General features: G+C 37.0%; 1 protein-coding gene across 1 annotated transcript; it reads left to right on the forward strand.

Moving 5' to 3' along the window:
* Positions 1 to 2,117: 2,117 nt before the first annotated feature.
* Positions 2,118 to 23,546, forward strand: LOC127953358 (zinc finger protein 271). The gene is made up of 3 exons (XM_052552578.1): positions 2,118 to 2,482; positions 15,078 to 15,788; positions 21,845 to 23,546. The coding sequence occupies exons 1-3, from the start codon at positions 2,314 to 2,316 to the stop codon at positions 23,068 to 23,070; spliced, it is 2,106 nt and encodes a 701-aa protein (XP_052408538.1). The 5' UTR covers positions 2,118 to 2,313; the 3' UTR covers positions 23,071 to 23,546.
* Positions 23,547 to 26,900: the final 3,354 nt, after the last annotated feature.

Raw genomic sequence — 26,900 nt, forward strand, 5'->3', positions numbered from 1 at the left:
GCTCCTCCTCCACCCGCTCCACCGCCGTTGGTCTCCCCCTGGAGTCGGCGGCCATTCCTCCTCCATGGCTTCTCCCACTGTTGGCTTAACCTTGGGCCACTGTTATGGCTGTGGCCTGGGTCCAGCTAGACTCCTCCTGCTCCAAACGCTTCCTGTCTCCTCCCTCTGTCATCTCTTTCCTGGGTACAGGAGACTTGTTGTCAGGATTGGATTTATTTTGTCATGCGTTTCAATTCCTGTTTTACTTTATTTAGTCTGTTTCCTGTCCTTGTTTAGTTTGATTGTTAATTGATTCCCTGTACCTGCATGTCCCTCGTTATACTGTGTTTATTAGCCTTGTCCTTTCAGTTCAGTTTTGTGGGGTCTACCAATAACGTCTTCTTGTTTTCCATGTTGGATTTATCCATGTTGGATTAACAAAGTCTTTTCCGTTTATCCTTGGCTCCTCAATATTTTATATTTTTTTGTAAATTGAAAAGTAATGTGCTACTTTATTAGTTACTTGAAAAAAGTAATATGAATACATAACTTGTGTTACTTGTAATGGGGTACCTCCAACAAGGTTTTAGCACATCTGGTCACTTCTGAAAGCTGATTACAACTGTGGATGGCATAATAGTTAAAAGCAGACTCCCCTTGTTTTGTGTGAACCTAAATCTAACTGGAAGCTGGTGTAAGGACCTGAGGACTGGTGTGTTGTGCTCAGATTTACTGTTTCTTACAAGAATTCTGACAGCAGCTCCCTGGATAAACTGCTGCTGTCTTCTTGGGAAAGCCAGTGAGGAGACTATTACAATAGTCCACCTCCCTGCTCGTGAACAAGGCATGAACAAGTCTTTACTGGAAACAAAACATCTAATTAAGGCTAGGTAAATCTGGGTATCCTCTGCATAGCTGTGATTGGCAATTTGGTTCTTTCTCATTATTTGACTTAGTGGGAGCATATACAAGCTAAAAATGATGGGGCAAGAACTGAGCCTTGTGGGACTCCACATGTCATAAACCAGGGTTCCTCAATTGGGAGCCCACAAGACAAAAATATTTGGCCCGTGCTAATTTAAAATAAAGTGGCATGAAAATTCAAATGCAGCATTAGAAAGTGACAATAACTAACATCGTGTCTACAGTGGATGCGAGCGGTGCGTTGCCACACAACAAAATTCAACAGAACTTATTATAATCAGTGATGCGGTCTACACTTGATGCTACACAGCATGTCACGACAAATACCTGACAGAAAACTGCTGAATCATTCTATTTATGACATGCTTTCACAAATTAAAATTATTTGCAATGCTTTGTCTCATCCAGTGTAGATATACGATGTGACAGCAAAAACATGGTCAGTGTGATGTAAAGAAAAGTGGACACTGAAAATAAAAAAGTGGCATGACATACAGCCATACATTTGTTCTCTGCATTTAACCCGTCCAAAGTGCACATGCAAAGCAGTGAACAAACACACACCGTGAACACACACCCAGAGCAGTGGGCAGCCATTTAAGCTGTGGCACTTAGGGAACAGTTGGGGATTCGATGCCTTGGTCAAGGGCATCTCTGGTATTGCCAGCCCGAGACTCAAACCCACAACCTTACATTAGGAGTAAAACTCTCTGACCACAAGGCCATGACTTCCTCCTCACCATAGATGATTCAAATATGAATAGAAGGTACAGTTTTGAGTGAGTGATACCATCTGTGAGTTTGCATAAGCATAATTTATTTTCAAGATTTGATGTAAAATTTCTATTGTTGCTTTCACTATGGCTATAAAGCTCATGCAAAATTATATTCAAATTTCTGTTTAATTTAGTGTTTTTGTGAAAATATACTTTAATAACAAATAACTGTAACACTTTACAATATAGATTTGTTAATGTTTATGTATGAAAGTTTATTAGCATGTTAGTTAATTATTGTAAAGTGCTACATAATGTATTTCGAGTGTTCACTTGAAAAAAATAAGTCGCCCCCCTTAAGAAATCTAAAATAAATTCCCCCTACACGCACGCAGAATGTATTATATCCCTCCTCTCGACGCTCCACTCCAGTTCAGCGGGAGGCGCTAAACACATACGTTTGTTTGACAAACACCATTAAACCTCAGAGGAAGAAGATTAGTTTCACCGCACTCTCTGTGGTTGTGTCGTGATGCTTGTTAAATAAAATCTGTTAGAAATATTTCTGAAAGTTTTTGAATCAGGTCAGTAAATACCTGTAATATTTTCATCATTATATTCGTGACTGATTTTTTAAGCGAGCAAGAATATCTGGAGGAGTTTATCATCTGAACTGAGATCTGCTGCTGTGAAGATGGAGTTTGTTAAAGAAGAGAGTGAGGAGGACACGAGTGGACTAGAAACCAGCTCAATAAAACTCGAGGAATCAGAAACTTTGAGAATAAAAAACGAAATCCCAGAAACCTGGAAAATAAAATCAGAGGAGCCAGAAACATTGAGAATAAAACAGGAGGAGCAAGGAGGTTGGTTTTTATTCTTCATTCATCTTTGATGATTGTTTGTGACATATTTACGTGTGCAAAGCTTTAACCCTCTGCAGTCATCCTCATTCTTATATGGTTAGCAAAATTCATTTTAAAGTTCATTTTAAAATGTAATATGCAAAATGATAATGCAATATGTAAAATAGCAGTGTATTACTGTATTTAGATGTACAGTTTACCACGCATGTGTGCAAAATTTTAGCAAAATTAAAAATCATTCAATTCTATAAATTTATGTTTGCCATTTTCTAAACTAGTTTTAATATGTAAATCAAAAACATTTTAACAATTTAAAAGTTGTACAATTAAAATTATATCGTATTACCCAAATTGATAAGATATGTTCAGTATGTCCAAGCAAAACTGTAGCAATTGAATTGCAAACTGAAATGCATTTTTTCCTGAATGCATTTAGACTTATTCATCGTGATACTGCGTAATAATTGCAGCAACAACTTAAAAATGATCCGAAATCAATATTTGAGTAATTACATAACCAGCCAGTGTTCAAAACTATCGCCTTATTTTAGCCCAATTCACTATGGTTAGCTTATAATCATGTTTTATAATTTCAGTGCTATAGGTATGTTTTTAGTGGGAAATTAGAGCATGCCCCTGCGTTATTACGTCACGTCTATAAACATGAAGTTGTTCGGCTACTAGGCTACCGCATGTGAGGATCCTGCAGGTGGATGATCGTTTATATATAAAGGCTATAGCCTTTCCCACAGCAGCTAGAATAATTAAACAAATTTTGATGGACGATTGTAATTCAGAAAGAATTGTGTGTGAATGAAACAAGTAACTGAAATTATATTCAGTAGAGAAGAACAGTAAATAAGCTCATCTCTAGGTCTGTAGCTATCGAATATTTTAGTAATCGAGTATTCTACCAAAAATTCCATTGATTAATTGAGTAATCAGATAAAATATGTTTTTGCTTAATTAAAGTGCAATATTAATTATGCAAGAGAAAATAATACTCTATTCTATTTATCTTTTAATTATTGAAAATTAAGCAAACTTAACTTTTTGGTAAACAAGGGGATTTGCTATTAAAAATAAAACATGGAAGAAATGTTGTGTGATTAAACCTTAAAACTAAATGTTAGAATTTTTTTTTTTTTTTTTTTTTTTAAGAAGTAGGCTATGTACATTCTGCTGAACAATAGTAATACATCTCTGGCAAATACTTGTCTTTAAACTAAACCAGACTTTTATTTTGACGGGTTGATGTTTAGAGTTCTGTGTATGTGATATGACGCTAGTTTTACTCAAATCAAATGGTCAAATGCTCACAAAGTGACTGTCAGAGCAGTTCTGGAGATGTTCATGTGTTCACGTCCTTTTTTTAGTGAGACACTGAAATCACCGCAAGTGTCATACGCACTTCACTGTGTCAGACCTGCCAACATGTACGCATTTTTCGTACTCTGCATGCATTTTGACCCATGTTCAAGTTCAAGTTTTACTACTAGTTTTACATGGGGTCGTTAGAGAAATCTGCGTTTCACAGACGTACTTGGTGATTTTAATCCCGTCCGAATTTGCCACGTGTGTGTTTTTCACACACAACCTCTGTGATAATTCCAGAGCAAATTACCTACCGTTTTTCAGCAAACTCAGTGATCCTCTGAGAAAACTAATCCCGTCCGAATGCGAATGTCTGTGATTGCCGGTGATATTTTATTTCACAACGCGTTTCCTTGTGTGTTTTGGCCAACGTGAATTACCGTAGATGCTCTTACAGCGCGGATGTTTGATATATTTGCTTAGCGGCAAATAAATAATAATAAAAAAATAATACAAATAATAAAATCAAGAGCAAGATCGCGTAAACTGTTAATACCGGCTATTGTAATATCAGCATCAGGTAAGATTACTCACGATCATTTATTTACTTTGTTACATAATGTTTTAATTACATTTAATAAAAAAAAAAAGGAAAACAAGTTAAACTAAAGGAATCACACATTAACATGGTTTTGCTATACTAGCCATTTAGTATTTATTGTGTAATAATGAAAATCACAGACGTCAGGTGGTAAGAATCAAAACTCAAACGTAGTTTAGAAAACTAGTCCCGTCCAAATAGTGCTTAAGGAAAATAAAAAAGTTTTTAGCAAGGATTTAAAAATAGACAAGGAAGGGGCCAGTCTGATCTCTAAAGGCAGGGTATTCCAGAGTCGTGGCCCAGCCACTGCAAATGCACGCTCCCCTCTACGCTTTAGCCTAACGCGAGGGACCACCAACAGAGCCTGGTCATAGGAACGTAGGTTTCTTGATGGAGTATAAGGATTAAGAAGTTCAGATAAATAGACAGGAGCTTTGTTATGAAGGGATTTATAAATGAAGAGGAGAATTTTAAAGTCTATTCTCTGAGAAATTGGCAACCAGTGAAGGGATCTGAGAATTGGGGTTATGTGTTAATGTTTACAACAGTTTAAAAGAAGTCTGGCTGCAGCATTTTGGACAAGCTGAAGACGTGCAATTTGAGATTTAGATATACCGCAATATAAAGAATTGCAGTAATCTAGACGCGATGTAACAAATGCATGAACAGCCATTTCTAGAGTTTTTGGAGTGAGAACGTTTTTCATTTTAGAGCGTAAACGAAGCTGATAGAAACTGGATCCAATAACAGAAGAGATATGTATATCAAATTTTAAGTGTTGGTCAATAGTAATACCTAGGTTCTTCACCCGTGAGGATCTAAAAACGGATAAACTATCTAGCTCAGGGCTTATACTCTGAGAGTTCTCATTAGGACCGAAAACAATTACCTCGGTCTTGTCCTAGTTTAAGAAGAGGAAATTTTGGGCTAGCCATAATTTAACCTCCTCTAAACATTGGAGAAGAGAAGTGATCGCAGTGGAGTTTTTTTTCTTAACTGGAAGCATGTACAGAGAGAATAGAGAGGGAGCTAAAATAGAGCCTTGTGGAAGGCCACAGGTCAGAGGAGCAGGGGAAGAGAAAAAATTTCCCAGTTTCACTAAAAACCTTCTGTCAGATAGGTACGACTGAAACCATTTCAGAGCGTTTGCTTTTAGACCTACCCAGGACTCTAATCTAGATAATAGTATGGAGTGGTCTATGGTATCAAAAGCGGCTGATAAATCTAAAAGAATAAGAACCACAGAGTCCCCGGACTCAGTGGAGAGGTAAATATCATTTAACACCCTCAAAAGGGCGGACTCAGTGCTGTGAGCCGACTTAAAACCAGATTGAAAAACCTCATAAATAGAATTACTGGTCAAAAAGTGTTGAAGTTGATTCAGCACAATTTTCTCTAAAACTTTTGAAATAAAAGGCATAACAGAAATTGGACAAAAAGTTTTTAGAACAGTGTGGTCCAGTGAAGGCTTCTTGAGAAGAGGAGTGACTGTAGCAACTTTAAAGTCGGCAGGAACGGAGCCAGTTTGGAGACACTTATTAATAAGAGACAACAGACCTGACCCAATCGAATCAATAATTAATTTGGGGTGAATGATATCGCTAGAACAGTATGAGGGCTTAAGATTGATGGGTTCAAAAGCATCCAAAAATGCAGATGAAGATGACATGATAGGAGAGATGGTTAAAGTTAAAGTGGGGCAGACACCAAGTCTTAAGTTAGTAATTTTGTCACTAAAATATCTCAAGAAGCTTTCACAGAGAGCATCAGAGGCAACAGGCAAGGTGTTAACAGAAGGATTGGTAACAGATTGAATAATTGAAAACAAAACCTTAGGTTTAGAGTGATTAGTTTCAATTATGTTGGAAAAGTATGCAGCTTTTGCAGACTTAGCTGCAGACTGGTATGAAGTAAGAGAGTTTCTGAACATTTGAAGAGAGATATGCAGCCTGTCTTTTTTTCCATTTTTCTCCATTTTTCCATCTTTTTTCCATTTACGTTACGACCCATAAGTACGCTTGTACGATTCGCTGCTCTCTAGGTACGCATTTTGTTGCATCTCGCATTTCGCCGATTTCAGTTTCTATGCAATCTATGACGCTGATTCTGCTGCTGATCCACAGCGTGTAAGTGGAGTGAAAAGCTTTCGGCCAATCAGAGCGGTGCATGTTAACCCACCGCCCACCTGCCCCTCCTATCCACAAGCTTAGTTGGCAGTTAAGTGGTGGAATGGCTTGAAATCTAGAAGGTTTTAGACATGCCAGGTGCTGATTAACGTAAGATAAAGGTAACAGTTAGGCTATGTTTAGCCTAATTGAATTTATGGACATTAGAAATTACCTTGACCTGACATCATAACAAGCAGTCCAGCTGTGACGAGCTCAGTTCATATCACGCGTTCATGTAGGCTAACATGTAAGGGTGGCCCTGCCAATAACGCACCTAAAAGCTGTCACAAAGAACCGGCAAAAGTAATGTTTATGAATATTTTATGAATATAATTATTAATAAACAAGTGTTTTCTGTATCAATGTCGTGTCATCTGCAAAGATAAAGTTGACGATGCTGTCTAGCGATCTTCGCAGTAGTGAACGCGCCAGAGAAATGCACATTTCATATGGATTAACGTTACATAAGCAGAGAGCAGTCGGTTTTATTTCGTTTTGAAGTGTTCTGTTCAACCCTCTTGAGTCGGTTAACGCGTATACGCGATATGATTCATTTTCTCCTGATAACCCCGAAAAGAACTTAAATTACGCTTTCAGTTTTGATCGTACCGATAAGAGCAATATCGAATCTGTAAAGGGTCTACTTTTATTTGTATACAGACATAATAACAACAAAACTTTGTGCACATAAAATAAAGATAACAAACAAGGTGTGCTGTCTTCAGCCTCTCAACTAAGAGACATGAGAGAGATATCTATAGAAAGCCTGGCATGTCTACTTTTAAACTAAACAAGTGCTGCCGAAAACAAATATTCTGTGTTAAAGTAATCCATATGAAAACAACGCGATGTCTGTTTTTCACGTCTCCCTTCATTATCTTCTAATTCGACCACGCCCCCGCGCTGAATGCTCTATTCAGATTCTAATGTTAAATAACGTTTTTATTTTACTGTTTGCTTCGCGATGAGAGGAATAAGATATAAGTCACCCCAAAATGTGATGTGGTTGAGTATTTGAGATTTGGATTTCCTCAGAAAAAAAGAATGAAGCACTTTATTCAGCAGAGATAATAAACATGAGTAAGTCTCTTATTATTTACTTATATACTTGTACTAGTTTTCATATAACGTATAAACATTTTACTAGTTAGACTTTTTCCAAACTATAATTCCTGACTAAATGTATAATTAAGTGAAACATTATGAAGTTTAAATAACAATATGCAATACTATACCATTCAAAAGCTTGATGTAAATAATATAAATGTAACAAATAAATGTAACTGTAACAAATGTAACAAACAATGCTGTTTCAATTAATTCCCCCGAAAAAAAAATATATATATATATTCTCAGCTCTTTTCAACATTAATAATAATCTATTAATATGAGCACAGAGATGTTTAGTTCTCTGGTGACAAGAAAAGTCATGATTGCCTCCAAAGGCAGCATTTGTTACAAAGAGACTTTCACTGATGCACTACTTAAAAAAGCCAAATCTGCAAAAGTTTAAACACTTTGCATGGAAAATTTGTTTTTAACAAACTGATTTTGATATTGATAACTGCTGGTTTTGCACATTTATTTAATGTTTTGATTTATTTATTTAGAAATAATGAAAGAAAGAATTTAGACTATCTTTATTTATCATGCACCTTTTTGATTAACAACTTTGCAGACTGTTTTCATTTACGGATAGCTATGTTATAAACTGCTAAAGAGATATTTTTTAAAAACCCATATGAAGTACTTTTTAAATGGCCTATCAGTTTTAATAAAGAAAAATAGGCATTATAAATGTATAGGTTTAAAGTATAGGAGACATATAGGAAATAAAGACAAAAGCAAACAATTCAGTCAAACGTATGCTACAAAGCCAGTGGCTCAAATGTCAGAAGTATAGGTCGACTGATATATCGGTTTTGCTGATTAATCGGCATGGTAGTTGATTGCTGGTTTTCCTGCTTCATCCATTGCTGGAGCGGTTGAGAAGGCTCTGTTTACAGTGTGAGAGTGGCCTCTAGTGGTTGAAATCACTGACAGCATGTGCTGTAACGGAAAACAGTGACACAAGTCGGCAGCACAACTTTCGAGCAAAATGAGAAAGCATGTTTTTTTTTTTTTTTTTTTTAAATAGCTGATTTTCGTTTTTTTGCAGAATCTGTTCATTGAGATCACGAAGAAGCCTCTCCGTGTTTGAGAAGTATTGGTATATTTAAAAATGTACATTTTGACGTTGAAATCTACCAGTTTTTCAGAGAGACTAGAGCGCGCAGTAGAGGCGTATCATTGTCTGTGTATTTCCATACTAGTTAAGCTGGCTGTTGTTTCTTTTGTTTTTGCCCCGCCCTCCAAGGGAAGCGTGACTACTAATTATGCAGCTCTCTGGCCGGCTCTAGCTGATATAAAAATTCAATGAAGATGGATGCCGCAAAGATTATTGCAGATGAGCTGAACCGTGGCATTTACACCTGAAATGTTTTGAAGTACTTGTTCGACAAGACGGATGCTTATGAACAAGCGCTCACTGATTCACAAGGCAATCTGAGCAACGATGAAAGCGGCATGATAAGACTGTATAATATCCCTAATCTACAACTGAGCGAAGATGAAGACGAGGAAGAATGTATTGGACTGGCGTCAGACGAGTTGGACCGTAAGATATCAGAGGCTATATCGATAGTAACATTTGATGGGGATAAAGACAGAGAAAGTGTGCCCGAATTACGTATTTCATTGGAGGCAATGAGATCTGCAAGAATACTTTTGTTTCTTATGGGGTGAGTTTCCATAAACGTCAAAGTTTGTCATTTTGTGTTCATTCTAAGAACACGTACACGTTATCTCATGTTTTGTCCATGTTTAGACATTACATTAGTTACTTGCATTTACGCATTACTTTAAGTGTTTCCTGCGTGAGGTAATTTTTTGGTGTACGTTGCCATGATGTTCACCTGCTGCTCAAAACTACTAAGATACCTCAGCGTTTCACAGACTGTGAAATGACAGGTTACATGTTCTTTTCAATAAAATCCATGCAAAAGTTAGTATCAGATAATTTTAGGTTACAGTATAAGATGTACTGAATATTCTTCAGTTTTATCCAAAACAGAAATATGACGAATAGAATATCAGACCTCTGTCATATGGCCAAAAATAAATGCAAAAAAAAAAAAAGCTTTTTGCATAGTTGTTTGCATTTGTAAGATATGATATGGTAGCACTTTGAAATAAGAGTCCAAATGTAGCATTAAGATTAATGAAAGCTGTGTAAGTATTGCTCCTTTTCAGAGTAGAGCCCTATGATTTCTGGGATGTGGAAAATGTGGAATCACGGAATCCAGTCATAAAACGGAATTCACAGTTTAAGGTGGAATGTCACGGAATTTGTCAAATTTTTTAATTAATCAAAAGTAGGTCATTACACTTAAATGAAATCATGATATGGAATAGTATCTGTAACTATTAAGCTGCAAATGTCAATTTAAATATGAATCCTGCATGTTCTGTGTGTTAATGAATGGTGCAGACGCAAGGTTTCATTTGTTAATTTACACACACACTGAAGTGCGCGTGATGCGCGCAGTGGTTTCAACTTCTGCTGTTTCACTAAATGAGGATGTAAACACATGAATAGAACTGCTCTGACAGTCACTTCATGAGCATCTGACCATTAAATTTGAGTAAAATTAGCATCATATCACACATACAGAACTGTAAAGGTATTCATGGCAACCCATCAAAATAAAACTCTGGTTTGATTTTAAGTCTATTTTTAGTAGAATGTTCTATTATTATTATTACTACTACTAGTATGGTTCAGTATAACTCATCCGTTTAAATTATATTAAGACTTAAAGTTCTGCATAATTAAGGGCGTGGCCACTTGAGTGACAGGTGGATTGCAGATGGGTCAGTGACGTTTTAGAATTTCAAAACAGTAAAAAATAAAAATGAAAAGACAAATTAAATCTAGCATTTTTTTTGTGTAATTCTGTGTGTATATTTTTTGTTTTTATAAGTGCCCTTTATAAAAAAAATAACAATATATGACATTTTAATGTGTTTCTTTGTATACAGTCCTTGAAAATGTCATACGGTAAAACGAAGTGATTTTTAGAAATAAATTAATATTGTTTTTCATGACACGGTTAAATACAACCAAGAATGTAATAGTTGATCTGTTAGTATTCTATAACAAATTGCAAAATATAAACACCTACACCACAAATACTACATATTTTGTATTGTAACGACTAAAGCATGTCATCTATGGACATTTGTTCAATTTTTTTGCTAGAAATTAGTCAAAAATGCCTTGAAGTTATGTATATATATATCATACTAGCTCTCCTCCATTATTTTCATGAACCATGTAAACAAAGTATTTATTTTTATTTCTTTTAAAATCCAATGTTTTGCCATATGACATATTTTGTTTTACTGTATGACATAGTACAATTTCAATGTTTCATTGCATTTTTTATGTAATAAATTGATGTAGGCCAATTCAGAATGATTTCAAAGAAACACAAGGCATCTCAAGTGAACCTTTTATTAACAGTAGAATATATATTCCCCACACTTGGAACATTTCTTTTCTCAACTCTCTTTCAGGTCAAGGAACACATAGGACGTGCTATATGTAATACATGACAATATTAGTCAGATTTACAACAATGAGATAACGTAGAAAATTCAGTTTTTAACATTCAGTGGGCGGAGGTCAGTCAAAAAACTGTTTTAGTGACATCATTACTGCAGGAACTAACGGGTCGTTCGTTGTAGATGAATTCTGTTAAATAAAATATCTCGCTTGGCATTGAACTTTGAGCTTTAGAATTTTACAGATAATATTTATACTCCTAACAACAACATTACACACTAACTGAAGTTTAAAACATGGGATCACGCAGAACGGGACCTTTAAAGCCTTTTTGGATGAAATTTTTTATAGATAAAAACCATGACCTTGATGTGACCTTTGGCCACAAATTCAGATACTGCACTCTGCCATTGGATGACCTTACACAACTAAAACACTATTGCAAAAGCAAAGTGCAGTATCTGAAAACTAAATCAGATAAAAAAAATTAAAGGGGGGGTGAAATGCTATTTCATGCATACTGAGTTTTTTACACTGTTAAAGAGTTGGATTCCCATGCTAAACATGGACAAAGTTAAAAAAATTAAGTTGTACGTTTGAAGGAGTATTTCTGTCCCAAAAATACACCTTCCGGTTTGTCACAAGTTTCGGAAAGTTTTTTTCGAGTTTGGCTCTATGTGACGTTAGATGGAGCGGAATTTCCTTATATGGGTGCTAAGGGCGCGTCTGCCGGAAGAGTGCACGCTCCGGTATAGCAGAGCAATGAGAGCACAACAGACTTCACTGATCAGAGCGAGAGCGTCGCAAAATGTCACAAAAAGAGTGTGTTTTTGGTTGCCAGGGCAAGACAACCCTGCACAGATTACCAAAAGAGAAACAGCATTAAGGGACCAGTGGATGGAGTTTATTTTTACAGAGCATCAACGGAGTTGTGCAAGTGTTTTTGTTTGTTCCCTGCATTTCGAAGATGCTTGTTTTACAAACAAGGCCCAGGTTTACGCTGGATTTGCACATCGTTTATTTCTTAAGGATAATGCAATCCCAACGAAAAAGGGTCACGATCGTGTGTTGGAACCGCAGGCGGTGAGTAAAACTGCTTCAAATATCTCTGTGTTGTTAACTTAGCTATCAGCGCGTAAGCACATCAAGTAAATAACATGCAATGTTGTCATCAAACTGCACGAGTAAAACTGCTTCAAATATCTCTGTGTTGTTAACTTAGCTATCAGCGCGTAAGCACATCAAGTAAACAACATGCGATGTTGTCATCAAACTGCACTTTCCACATGTACAGCTTAAAAAAAAAAAAAAAAAAAAAAAAAAAAAGACGACAAAGTGGAACTTAGTCATTTTCCAAAACCGCTAAGCAAATATATACAGTTTCAGTACATACCACATAGAGACGCCTTTGCTGATGCTGCTCTTGTTAAATTTCAGCCTCTGGATCTGTGTCACAGCTTCCAAACTCTCTCAACGCAAAAGCCTACTCGCGCTCGTGATTCTTTAGCTCCGCCCACACGTCACGCCTCCAGCCGGTCGTGTTTTTCCGGGAAAAATCGGTACAGACTATCTTTCTCTTATGAATATAATAAAACTAAAGACTTTTTGGAGTTATGAAGGATGCAGTACTACTCTATATGTACTCAAGATTAACAGGATATTGAGTGAAAACGAGCATTTCACCCCCCCTTTAAAAAAAAGAACTAGTTCATCCAGCTTTCTTTTTGTGTCTCTTACTACATGTTGATTGTTTTAATAACTTTAATAGTTTTATTGGTGTTTGCATGTGGTGTATGTTAAAATTACTCTGTAGAAAGCCTCAAGATCATCTTACCAAAATGTTCCTTTTACCACAAATAGTTTTGCTCATTTTATTTCAAAAGTAATTAATTACAGACCAAGTAGTTAAAATACACACAATTTAAACTTCCTAACAATATAACTAGGAATGTCATCAAGGAAAATAAGGGATAATTGTGATTCTTTATAGGAAAATAAGGGGCAGAGTAAGGGTTGCTTATTTTTTTGCTTAACATATTTATGTGCAATTATTCTAAAGGGAATTTTTATGTCATACAAAAAATGTCACACACAAACCACTGGCCTGTGAAATAGTGAAACAAGTCATCCATCAGGTAAATTGCATGTTATTTTGCCTAGCTGGATGTTTTGCTTATGATAATCATGTACTTTGCATTCACCCAAACTGATTGACCCAAATCATAATGCGGCTGGTGAAGGGAATTGCAGGCAGCGCGAGTTCCGCTTTCTGTGAACCAGGAACGACCAGGCGGCAGAGGATTACACTTGGTCATAAAGCCTTCCCCTAAAGTGTTAACAAATGAAACCGTGATTTGTGCAAAATGAATGATTACATATCAGTTTAGAATTTGTTATTTGCATTTGAATTTGTTATTTGCATTTGCATGCCTGGTAGGCATTAGGAGTGTGCATGGATAGTCTAACATTCGAATAATCGTTCTGCTCTAATTATTCGATAAAAAAAAATTATATTCGAATTTCGCTATATTTTTGCTTTCCAAACAAAAAAAGGAAAAATAAACACAATAAAACCTAGTTCGGTCACTTTCTGTGATTCTCCACGGCATATTTGAAGATGTATGCAAGCAAAAAATAATTAATTAATGAATAAGAACTGCGGTCTTCTACAGTACTTCAAATATACAGTGGAGAATTACAGAAAGTGACCAAATTCAAGAATATTGTTGTGGCATCTCTCAAGCAACAAATAAACACACACCGCTAACTTGGAGAATGCAGTGAAAACTCCTCTTCTCATGTCCGCCCTAGACCCTCGGCACAAACATCTCAGGTTTCTCGATGAAAACATGAGAGGAGTAAGAAAAAAAAACTTTTTGAACATTATCAGAGTATTTTCCTTGATGCGAGTGGTGTGGATGCAGCCGCCGCCACCAACGATGAAGAGGATGCAATGGCCACTCATCGGAAAAAGCTGAGCCAGTTCTTCAGCGACGATTACAGAGAGTCCAGCCGAGACGAGTGGGAACAGTTCTTGCTGGAGCAATGTATTCCACCAGATGAGGAGCCCATTCAGTGGTGAAACGAAAATACGAAGCGCTTCACAAAATTTATTCGCTTAGCACACGATTATTGTGAGTCCCGCTAACGTCTGTGCTGTCAGAGCGCGTTTTCTCTCGTTGCTCTGAAATGGGACAAAATTGAAACAGGAGATTTTGTCACAAGACAGAACAGAAGACAGTCACAAAGCCATTTTAGGACCAGATGTGTAGTTACTGCGCTTTGCCTTTGAACAGCAGTATAGCTCTCTCGATTGATCTGTGTTCCTGTGGCTCAGTGGTAGAGCATTGCATTAGCAACCCAAAGGTAGTGGGTTCAATTCCCAAGGAACACACATACTGATAAACTAAATGTATAGCTGAAGTCGCTTTGGATGAAATTTACTGCTAAGTGCATAAATTAAGTTGCACAGTGCAAACAGCCAAACATATATTTTAGTAAATATAGAAATCCTGGCAAGGACACGTCCCTTAAAAATGGACTTTATTGTCACCCTACTTTTGATGCATCCATGATAGAAGGGACCGAGCAAAAGGGCACATCTGCTGCAGTTTTAGATTTAATTTGTAAGGGATTACTTTTTTTTTCCCAACAGAACGTATATTCAAATTTTATAGTTCATCAAACACATTTAATAATTCTCCTTATAGAAATATTGTTTATAATGTTATATAAATTATAGTTTGACAATCATTACCTCTTTCATGACGTTTCAGGGAAGTATAATTTATAAAATTGCATCAAAAGTAACAAAATTTTGTATATAAATTGTCTTTAAACTGTTACACCAGGATTCATTTTTATGTTTTTCAAGCTACTGACAAACTATTTTTGCTTTTATTTTAGAGTTTGAAGAAACTGAGGAGAACGAAGTATTGAATGAAGATGAAGAGAAAAATCATGTCAAAACTGGAGAAAAAACTATGAGTTGGTCTCCAACCAAAATGAAAGATTTACAGAAAAGAGGAGCCAAGAAATCTTTCAACTGCACTCAGTGTGGAAGGAGCTTGACAAGCAAATATAGTCTGGAACGTCACATGAGAATTCATACTGGAGAAAAACCTTTCACTTGTGATCAGTGTGAAAAGAGTTTCACACAATCAGCACACCTTAAGAAGCACATGAACATCCACACTGGAGAGAAACAATACCCATGTGATCAATGTGATAAAACATTTTTGAGCACTTCCGTCCTCAAGGATCACATGAAAGGTCATACAAAGGAGAAGCCTTATTCATGTTATTTGTGTGGAAAAAGTTTTTTACGTTTTTCAGTTTTGAAAGAACATCAGAAAATACATACTAGTATGAAAGAGTACATGTGCTTTCAGTGTGAAAAGACTTTTACGTCAGCAAAGTGTTTAAAACTGCATGAGAGGATCCACTCTGGAGAAAAACCTAATAAGTGTTCACACTGTGACGAGAGATTCAGTGACTCAGCAAATCTGAAAAAACACGAGAGGAGCCACACTGGAGAGAAACCATATCACTGCACTTCATGTGGGAAGCGTTTCAATAATTCATCTGCTCTTCACAGTCATACAAAAAGAAATCACAGTAAGTATTTAAGATTCAATTAAGAAATCAAAGGAGTTGTTCCTTTCCAAAAAACAATGTCAAAACATTTTACAAACCTGATTCCAAAAAAGTTAGGACACTGTAGTCAAGTCAAGTCACCTTTATTTATATAGCACTTTAAACAAAATACATTGCATCAAAACAACTGAACAACATTCATTAGGAAAACACTGTGCCAATAATGCAAAATGATAGTTAAAGCTGCAGTAGATAACTTTTGTAAAAATATATTTTTTACATATTTGTTAAACCTGTCATTATGTCCTGACAGTAGAATATGAGACTGATAATCTGTGAAAAAATCAAGCTCCTCTGGCTCCTCCCAGTGGTCCTATTGCCATTTGCAGTTACTGACCGCTCCCGGTAAGAAACAACCAATCAGAGCTGCGGTCCGTAACTTTGTTTGTGTTCAAAATGTAGAAAAATGTATATAATAAGCGAGTACACCATGAATCCATTTTTCACTAGGGTGCACCTATAATAAGTGTTTATATTCTGACTATTTTAGATTGCTTCGGGGGTACCGCGGCGGAGTTACCCAGTACCTTTGTGATTCTTCATAGACATAAACAGAGAGAAGTAGTTCCGGCTATGATGTTCTTCCACAAGAGCGTCAGAAGTTACCTACCGCAGCTTTAAAGGCAGTTCGTCATTGAATTCAGTGATGTCATCTCTGTTCAGTTTAAATAGTGTCTGTGCATTTATGTGCAATCAAGTCAACGATATCGCTGTAGATGAAGTGACCCCAACTAAGCAAGCCAGAGGCGACAGCGGCAAGGAACCGAAACTCCCATCGGTGACAGAATGGAGAAAAAAACCTTGGGAGAAACCAGGCTCAGTTGGGGGGCCAGTTCTCCTCTGACCAGACGAAACCAGTAGTTCAATTCCAGGCTGCAGCAAAGTCAGATTGCGCAGAAGAATAATCTGTTTCCTGTGGTCTTGTCCTGGTGCTCCTCTGAGACGAGGTCTTTACAGGGGATCTGTATCTGGGGCTCTAGTTGTCCTGGTCTCCGCTGTCTTTCAGGGCTTTAGAGGTCGTTTCTAGGTGCTGATCCACCATCTGGTCTGGATACGTACTGGATCGGGTGACTGTAGTGACCCTCTGATCTGGATACAGACTGGATCTGGTGGCTACGGTGACCTCGGAATAAGAGAGAAACAGACAAATATTAGCGTAGATGCCATTCTTCTAATGATGTAGCAAGTACATGTTATGGGAAGTGTTCCCAGTTCCGGTTTACCTAATAATACAGCCTAAAAACCCTTCAACGGATTTGGATATTAAAAGCATTTTAGTATGTTATGTGTAAACCAGGTTAAAGAGATGGGTCTTTAATCTAGATTTAAATTACAAGAGTGTGTCTGCCTCCCGAACAATGTTAGGTAGGTTATTCCAGAGTTTAGGCGCCAAATAGGAAAAGGATCTGCCGCCCGCAGTTGATTTTGATATTCTAGGTATTATCAAATTGCCTTTTGAGAACTAGAGAACGTAGCGGACGTAGAGGATTATAATGTAAAAGGAGCTCATTCAAATACTGAGGTGTTAAACCATTCAGGGCTTTATAAGTAATAAGTAGAGGTGGGCATAGATTATTTTTTTTAATCTAGATTAATCTCACTGATTTTAAAATTAATCTAGATTCATGAGTTCACATCTACGTATATTAATACAGTAAGTTTATGCGTATTTGGCGTGCTGTCCGGGTGGAGGGCTCCGAACTCGGGATATGGCCCGAACCCAGAGTACTCCCACCGGTTGTGGTAAGAGTAGATGGATCTATAAGTGAGGAGAAATGGGGTGGAGGAGGGATGCTGAAAACTGTCAATGAACAGAGGTAGGTTCTGCTGTTATTTATACCTTGTCATGAGTTGATTACTGATTGGTCTCCACTTGTGTTAATCAGGTTAATGAACTGCGACTGTTCCTCCCGAACTTTGTTATAAAACAGCATTTAAAATAGCTCATTCGAATTTTGCTGAAGGCATTCAGAATATGTGTTACCCAAATAAAATTGACAAACAGTAAGTCTTTGAGAAGGGATTTATCAAGCTATGTGGTGCATTAGAAAAGGGGCTCATCTCATGTTTCCAAAATGTATCATAAAGTGCTTGAAAAAGCTGTAAACTAGTTCCACATTGCAAAAGGTGCAAACAACATTAATCCTGTTTCACACCCATGTTTAATTTTTTTTTTTTTTAAGTTTGTGGGTGTCAAGGTACAGAAACCAAAAATAGCACTGGATAGTCTTCAATGTAAAAATGAAATATACAATCAAACCTACATTTATTCAGATATCTTCAACATTTCTCACATTATTACAGTTTTGCTATATATATCAAAAATTATATCTGGTTTCTGAATAATTTTTGGTTTGACTGTTAAAACTACAAAGAATTTAGTCAAGAGCAGGGAGTGATTTTAATTTTAATTTTCTTGGATTAACATTACAGCAGCCAGTAGCTAAATTAGGCGAGGTCACTTTAAGAGACCATGAACGCATCCAATATAATACACATCCCATTTTTTTCCTCAACTGTTTACTTTCATTTAAGACATAACTGACAGTTTTTTCGAGAATAATTTCCAATGTGGATATTTTGACATATTTTGTATGTATTTGTCGGCACAAGAGCAAAAATAAGCAAATTCGATGTTCTAGTGTTTTGAGACGCCTTTCTCTGCGCGAGCCCTGAACACCAGAACACTGTGGTGTTGAATTGGGCTCTTTCACATCTTTTTTTTTTTGTCAAACTGCGATTTGCATTTGTTCATTCAGGTGCAGGAGGAACTTCGATGTGAACTTCGCAGAAGAGAGCTCGGTTCAGTGTCGCTGTCCATGATACGCGGCTCTCTCTCTCTCTCTCGTGCGCACCTAACGGCACGCGCTACTCTGTTCGGCTTTTCCGGGTCTAGTTTTTGGATGCTTTGTTTAAATCGACAAGCGGTACGGCTTAACAACACGTGAGAAAGATAAGCTTTCGTGACGATGCGCAGCAGTGGCCCGTCAACTGTCCTGAGCATCTTTTTAGGCTGCCCTCAGCGAGTCAGTTATATAAAATATCAAGGTGAAAGTCATCATAGCTTGCTTAGTATAGACCCAGCTCCCAACCCAACTTTGAGAATAGATTAACGGTGATATTTTTTTTATCGCCCGATAAGAGTCTCGCATTAACGCAGCACGTTAACTGCGACAACGGCCCACCACTAGTAATAAGCATTGTTTTAAAATCTATACGATGTTTGATAGGGAGCCAGTGCAGCGTTGACAGGACCAGGCTAATATGGTCATCCTTCCTGGTTCTAGTAAGAACTCTTGCTGCTGCATTTTAGACTAGCTGTAGTTTGTTTACTAAGCGTGCAGAACAACCACCCGATAAAGCATTACAATAATCTAACCTTGAGGTCATAAATTCATGGATTAACATTTCTGCATTTGACATTGAGAGCATAGGCCGTAATTTAGATATATTTTTGAGATGGAAAAATGCCGTTTTACAAATGCTAGAAACGTGACTTTCTAAGGAAAGATTGCGATCAAATAGCACACCTACGTTCCTAACTGATGACGAAGAATTGACAAAGACCATCAAGTCTTAGACAGTGTTCTAGGTTATCAAAAGCAGAGTTTTTAGAGTAGCGGTCCTAGTACTGAGCCTTGAGGTACTCCATACTGCACTTGTGATCGATATGATACATCTTCATTCACTGCTACGAACTGATGCCGGTCATATAAGTACGATTTAAACCATGCTAATGCACTTCCTTTAATGCCAACAAAGTGTTCAAGTCTATGCAAAAGAATGTTGTGGTCAGTTGTGTAAAACGCAACACTAAGATCCAATAAAACTAATAGAGAGATACACCCACGATCAGTTTATAAGAGCAGATCATTTGTAACTCTAAGGAGAGCAGTCTCAGTACTATGATACGGTCTAAATCCTGAATTGTAATCCTCACATATACCATTTTTCTCTAAGAAGGAATATAATTGTGAGGATACCACCTTTTCTAGTATCTTGGACATAAAAGGGAGATTCGAGATTGGTCTATAATTAACTAGTTCTTTGGGGTCAAGTTGTGGTTTTTTTGATGAGAGGCTTAATAACAGCCAGTATGAAGGTTTTGGGGACATATCCTAATGACAATGAGGAATTAATAATAGTCAGAAGAGGACCTATGACTTCTGGAAGCACCTTTTTTAGGAGCTTTGATGGTATAGGGTCTAACATACATGTTGTTGGTTTAGATGATTTAACAAGTATATATAATTCTTCCTCTCCTATAGTAGAGAATGAGTGGAACTGTTCCTCAGGGGGTCTATAGTGCACTGTCTGATGCAATACTGTAGCTGACGGCTGAATGGTTGCAATTTTATCTCTAATATTATCGATTTTAAAAGTAAAGTAGTTCATAAAGTCATTACTGCTGTGGTGTTGGGAAATGTCAACACTTGTTGAGGCTTTATTTTTTGTTAATTTAGCCACTGTATTGAATAAATACCTGGGATTATGTTTGTTTTCTTCTAAAAGAGAAGAAAAGTAATCGGATCTAGCAGTTTTTGATGCTTTTCTGTAGGATATGTTACTTTCCAGCCAAGCAATATGGAATAGCTCTAGTTTTGTTTTCCTGCAGCTGCGCTCCATTTTTCGGGCTGCTCTCTTTAGGGTGCGAGTATGCTCATTATACATACCATGTTCCTTAAGCGTAAGGAGCAACTGTATTTAAAATGCTAGAAAAAAGTCCATAGTTTCTGTTACATCAAGTTGTTCTGAGGTTTTGGATATGCTAAGGAATTCGAATACATCAGGAAGATACATTGTATTTGTAACGAAGTAGAATTTTACGATTTTGGCTATATGAAGTTTGCACAGAACTAAATAATGATCTGAGATCTCATCACTTGGCTACATAATTTTAACACTGTCAACATCAATTCCATGTGATAGTATTAAATCTAGAGTATGATTTCGACAATTAGTAGGTCCTGAAACGTGTTGTCTTACCCCAATAGAGTTCAGAATGTCTATAAATGCTGATCCCAATGCATCTTTTTCATTATCAACATGGATGTTAAAATCACTAATTATTAAAACTTTATCTGCAGTCAGAACTAACTCGGATGTAAATTTACCAAACTCTTTAATAAAGTCTGTATAGTGCCCTGGTGGCCTGTATACAGTAGCCAGTACAAACATAACAGGGGATTTATCATTAACATTTGTTTCTGTGGATAATGTTATATGAAGCACCATTACTTCAAACGAGTTATACTTGAAGCCTGCCCTCTGAAAAGTCCTAAAAACATTGTTATAAATTGAAGCAACACCTCCCCCTTTGCCTTTTAGATGTGGCTCATGTTTATAACAGTAATCTTGGGGGGTGGACTCATTTAAAATAATGTAACCATCAGGTTTTAGCCAAGTTTCTGTCAAACAGAGCACATCTAGATTATGATCAGTTATCATATTATTTACAAAAAGTGTTTTCATAGAAAACCTGGTGATGTACAGACAGGTGTCAATGGCACAGTTTGATGCAGACTCATTGGGTCTAAGCTGTGATTTACATGAGGTCAGTCAGTAGATTAGAAATCTTTCTGAATATTATAATGAATGTGTTATCATGATTACGGTCCACAAGCTACACTAGAAGAATATTGGAATACAATACATTTTTCCATATGAAAATTATATTTTGCACGTCACCGATGTTAATAAAAAAAATTTGTATGCTTCCCAACACAAGCAAAGTGCTTTACATTCAAATGTGTATTACCAAGAAATAAACATAATATTATTTGGAACTGGATTTACTGATGAAAAACAGCAGTAATATCATGAATAAATTATTTTTATATCTGATACCTCACACCAGCCTCTTAGTGATACCAAATCTGCTTTTGTTGCCACCATCTGAAGAACTTGGTGGTTCTTCTCTCAAATTTTATTCTTGAGTTACATCAGGGTTCACTATGTTAACATTTCTCAGCTTTTTCAAGATACTGAAAATTAACAATTTTTTACTTTTATTTCAGAGTTGATAGAAGAAATTGGGAAGAATGAAGAATCGGGTGAAGCTGAGGAAAAAAATCATGTGAAAACTGGAGAAAAACTTTTGAGCTCACAAACCAAACTGAAAGATTTAAAGAAAAGAATGGCTAAGAAATCTTTCACCTGCAGTCAGTGTGGAAAGAGTTTCACACGTAAATCAAATCTTAAGCATCACGTGAGAGTTCATACTGGAGAGAAACCATTCACTTGTGACCAATCTGCACACCTTTATGAACACATGGACATCCACACTGCAGAGAACCAGCACGCATGCGATCAGTGCGATAAAATGTTTTTATGGGCTTCAGATCTTCAGAAACATTTGAAAGTTCATTCAAAGGAGAAGACATATTCATGTAATTTGTGTGGTAAGAGTTTTTTGAGTCTACAAAATTTGAAAGAACATCAGAAAATACATACTGCTGTGGGAGAGTACATGTGCTTTGAGTGTGAAAAGACTTTTACTTCCACAACTTCTTTAAAACTGCACGAGAAGATTCACACTGGAGAAAAACCTTATAAGTGTCCACACTGCAACAAGCGATTCAGTGATTCAAGAGACCTAAAAAGACATGAAAGGATCCACACTGGAGAGAAACCTTACAAGTGTTTACAATGTGACAAGAGATTCAGTCAGTCAGAAAATCTGAAAAGACACAATAGGACCCATACTGGAGTAAAACCTTACGAGTGTTCACAATGTAACAAGAGATTCAGTGAATCAGTGCATCTGAAAAGACACTGTAGGATCCACACTAGCGAAAAACCTCATAAGTGTTCACACTGTGACGAGAGATTCAATGAAATGGGAGACCTAAAAAGACATGAGAGGATCCACACTGGGGTGAAACCTTATAAGTGTTTACAATGTGACAAGAGGTTCAGTCAGTCAGCATCTCTGAAATCACACGAGAGGATTCACACTGGAGAGAGACCTTATAAGTGTTCACACTGTGACAAGAGATTCAGTGTGTCATCAACTCTGAAATCACACGAGAGGATCCACACTGGAGAGAAACCTTACAAGTGTTCACACTGTGACGAGAGATTCAGACAGTATACATCTCTTAAAACACACGAGAGGATTCACACTGGAGAGAAACCATATCAGTGCACTGCATGTGGGAAGTGTTTCATTCAATCATCTTCTCTAAACAGTCATATGAAAAACAATCACAGCAAGTCTCCGTACAAACAGAGACATGTTTAGCTATATGCGTAAAAAAAAAAGTGTATCATATAGGCCTTTCATCCAGACAGATCGGCCATTTTGGGAGCCTACTTATTGCTAATTGTGAAACCTTTTTTTTACACTGGTTCCCAGAGTGGATACATCTGAAAATGACACATCCATATATTTTGTGAAATAAAATGGTCATCACCCCACATCTCTACCTCAACAACAATAACAGGTGGACTACATGCTTGTTTTCGTGCTGCAGAAGCCTATTAGCTTTACTGACTTTTATTGTTTTTGTGTTGGAGCATGTGCATAAACTTTGCTGCACGCTGTATACAAAACCAAGTCATCATCATCTTTTTTAGAGTATCTCTGGCAGAATTACAGCACCGCACATTGTTTGGCATGAGAACTACATTTTGAGTCAGTTTTGTGTGTACACAGATATTTCTTGAGACAACGCTGTTTTATGGAAGAATGAGAAATAAAAAGATTGGATATGGAAAGATCTGTCTTCGTGTGGTTGAGCCTTAAGTAGATCCTCTTCAGATGCAGCACTTTTAGATTATATGCTGTGTCCTCAACAAATATGACAGAATTATTCATCGAGCAGTAAAATATATTCTGTATAAATCTTCCTACAAGCAACATGACAAAGAAACATTATATGAAGTTTTCATATTGAATAAAGTTCATTTTCATCTTCAAAACCAGCAGATTCAACTGAGGGATTCAGATCAACTTAAAGTCCCTCCCCCAAGAACAATGTCAAAATGTTTAATACATATATATTGTTCTTCTCAAGTGATGAATATTCGAATAGTTGATTTGATTATAGAATAGCCTGGTTCAACCCCAAAGCCTGGTTCGGTTGACTAATGTGATCGCTCCGTGCCATGGTTAGTTGAAAGAGATGGTCCAGAGCCCAGTTCAGTTTAATTAGGATGCAGTTCGCATGCAACATGTGCCCATCCTTAAGGTGGAATTAATGCTCAATTCTGATTTGTTGACTATATCTGTAGATATTAACTGTCCATTTCAACGGAGCGTTGTAACTTTCAGAATGGTTATACAAATACTCACCTCTGACAGTCTTTGCACAGTTCATTTTACTGATCTTCTCAGCCAGATATTTGCGAACCCTGAAGAGGTGCTTGCTTATGTCCTCTAAGGTGGGACCTTCTTCTTTAAGTCTCTGAGACAGACACTCTGTTTGGCATACTGAACACGCAATCTAACACAGAAACTGAATCTCAAGTATTGCTGCCCAGTGATTATCACATACAGGTACAACTCAAACGTCATGGAAAAGTTTGTTTATTTCAGTAATTCACCTCAAATTGTGAAACTTGTGTATTAAATAAACTACTTAATTTCAGTGCAAGCAGACTTAAGTCTTTGGTTCTCAACAAATCTGAACAAATAAGTTAATAATTAAAAAATTAAGAAGACCAATAAAAAAAATACATATTTAGTGACTTTTTGGTCCTCTGGAAAGTATGTTCATTTAATGTACATGTACTCAATACTTGTTAAGGGCTCTTTTTGCTTTAATTACTGTCTCAATTCAGCCTGGCATGGAGGTGATCAGTTTGTGGCACTGCTGAGGTGGTATAGAAGCCCAGGTTTCTTTGACAGTGGTCTTTAGCTCATCTGCATTTTTTGGTCTCTTGTTTCTCATTTTCCTCTTGACAATAGCCCATAGATTCTCTGGTGAGTATTATGGCCAGAAAAGAACACCAACACCATGGTTATTTAACCAACTTTTGGTGTTTTGGGCAGTGTGGGCAGGTGCCAAATGAAATCTGCATCTTCAAAAAGCTGGCCAGCAGAAGGAAGCATGAAGTGATCCAAAATTTCTTGGTAAATGGATGCAGTAACTTTGGTTTTCAAAAAACACAATGGACCAACACCAGCAGATGACAATGCACCCCAGATCATCACAGACTGTGGAAACTTAACACTGGACTTCATGCAACTTGGGCTATGAGCTTCCATTTATGTTGATTACATTGTCACAGCTGGTAATGAGTGGTGTTGACTGGGACATGATATCCCCAAATATGTGACCATTATCATTGGAATTTACAAAATCAATTTCTCTCCTAGTCCCTGCATTTAGGTAATCACATATGAGAATATGTCCTTTGGATTGAAAGTGTATGATGTCTTTTTGCATCTGGAGAAAGCACTCTTCTTGGTAGTAGGGAGAATCATGAGGCGGAATAAAAACAGCACAGAGTTAAGGATTAATCTGTGGCAGGATAGATTTGATTTCAAGCCAAATCAGTGTTTTTTCAGTTTTGACCATTTTAATCAGGTGCTTAGATGATCATTGTGCAAAATAAGTATACCACCTGATGCATTACCAAAATTTTGTTTATTTTATTTTTTTAGTGAGGGCAGTGATTTTTCTGCATTCTTTTGGACAGTGCAAGGGCTTATTATTCCAACACCATGTCTCATTAAATGTAGCAATGTCTATGTCTTTTATATCACTAATTAAGTCTTTTTCCCAAAAGATGAAGAATGCAGACCCTGTAAAGTGTGTTTCCGGGAGCTGCTCTTCCTGTGTAGATTTCTGTAGATACTTGGCCCACAGTAGCTGGCATAATTAAAAACAACTTAGAGAGCAACTTACCAGTACATTCCTGTTCACTGCAACAACATAATCAATTTTTCACCTCAATCACAAAAGAAATAGGTAAACATCACTTGACTGGCATGGGGAGTGAGTAACTTTTCCCTCCCCATAGACAATACTGGCATCCTCTATTTCCTTAAGCTCGAATCCAGCCTGTGTTTGTCAGGCGAAGCATTTGTCTCTCTATCTTATGCAGAACCTCTTTTCTTTTCGTCCGACTTTCCCACCAATATCTAGGTTCCACCTCCTTCGACACTCATGCTGTACCATTGATTATTTGTCTGTCCTACTCAAGGCTGTGTCCGCATTTCACCCACACTGCACGTCGTTTTTATTTTGATACTACGCACCTCAACCTAAAAATCAGAAAACACCCCCCCCCCCCCCCCCCCCCACCCCAACTTCCAAGAGCCAATAGATTTCTCGTTCTTATCATTCCACGTTGCTGTCCATGGCGGTGGTGCTGAATTGGTTGATATCAATGTACTCTGGGGAACTGTTTACTTCATTACTTAATTCTAATTTCGCGCATCTGTGAGCTGCTATCATGCAGGGTTTTTAAATTCGCTATTAACTGAGCAGTCAAATGTGTTCTATTCACGATCACGTAGGACAGCTTTCAAGAAATGAAAGAGTTTGCCTTCAGGCCTTAAATATGTTAAAAAAGTAATTTAAATAATTAATTTTTATTTGTCCCCTTTTTTCTAAATATTTTTCTTCATTATACGTCTCGTTTTATTTTGTATCATCACTTTTAAAAATGTATTTTGTTATGCAGACACAAAACATGAAACTGCAGTCTTATTAGCAGCCTAGCATTTTTATACATATTTGTACAATATTATATATTGAGCATATTTTACTTAACCTGTTTTGTATCTTCATGATTTGATCCATAAATGAGTCATTAAAATCTGTCATTTTATTTTTTTTTTACATTTTTTTATGAGAGCGACATTCATTTAATCTTAAAGCTGCAGTAGGTAACTTTTGTAAAAATATATTGTTTACATATTTGTTAAACCTGTCATTATGTCCTGACAGTAGAATATGAGACTGATAATCTGTGAAAAAAAATCAAGCTCCTCTGGCTCCTCCCAGTGTCCTATTGCCATTTGCAGACAGTCATCCGCTCCCGGTAAGAAACAACCAATCAGAGCTGCGATCCGTAACATAAACAGAGAGAAGTAGCTCCGGCTACGATGTTCTTCCGCAA

This window comes from Carassius gibelio, chromosome B3 (assembly GCF_023724105.1).
Source record: "Carassius gibelio isolate Cgi1373 ecotype wild population from Czech Republic chromosome B3, carGib1.2-hapl.c, whole genome shotgun sequence".
Classification (NCBI taxonomy): Eukaryota; Metazoa; Chordata; class Actinopteri; order Cypriniformes; family Cyprinidae; genus Carassius; species Carassius gibelio.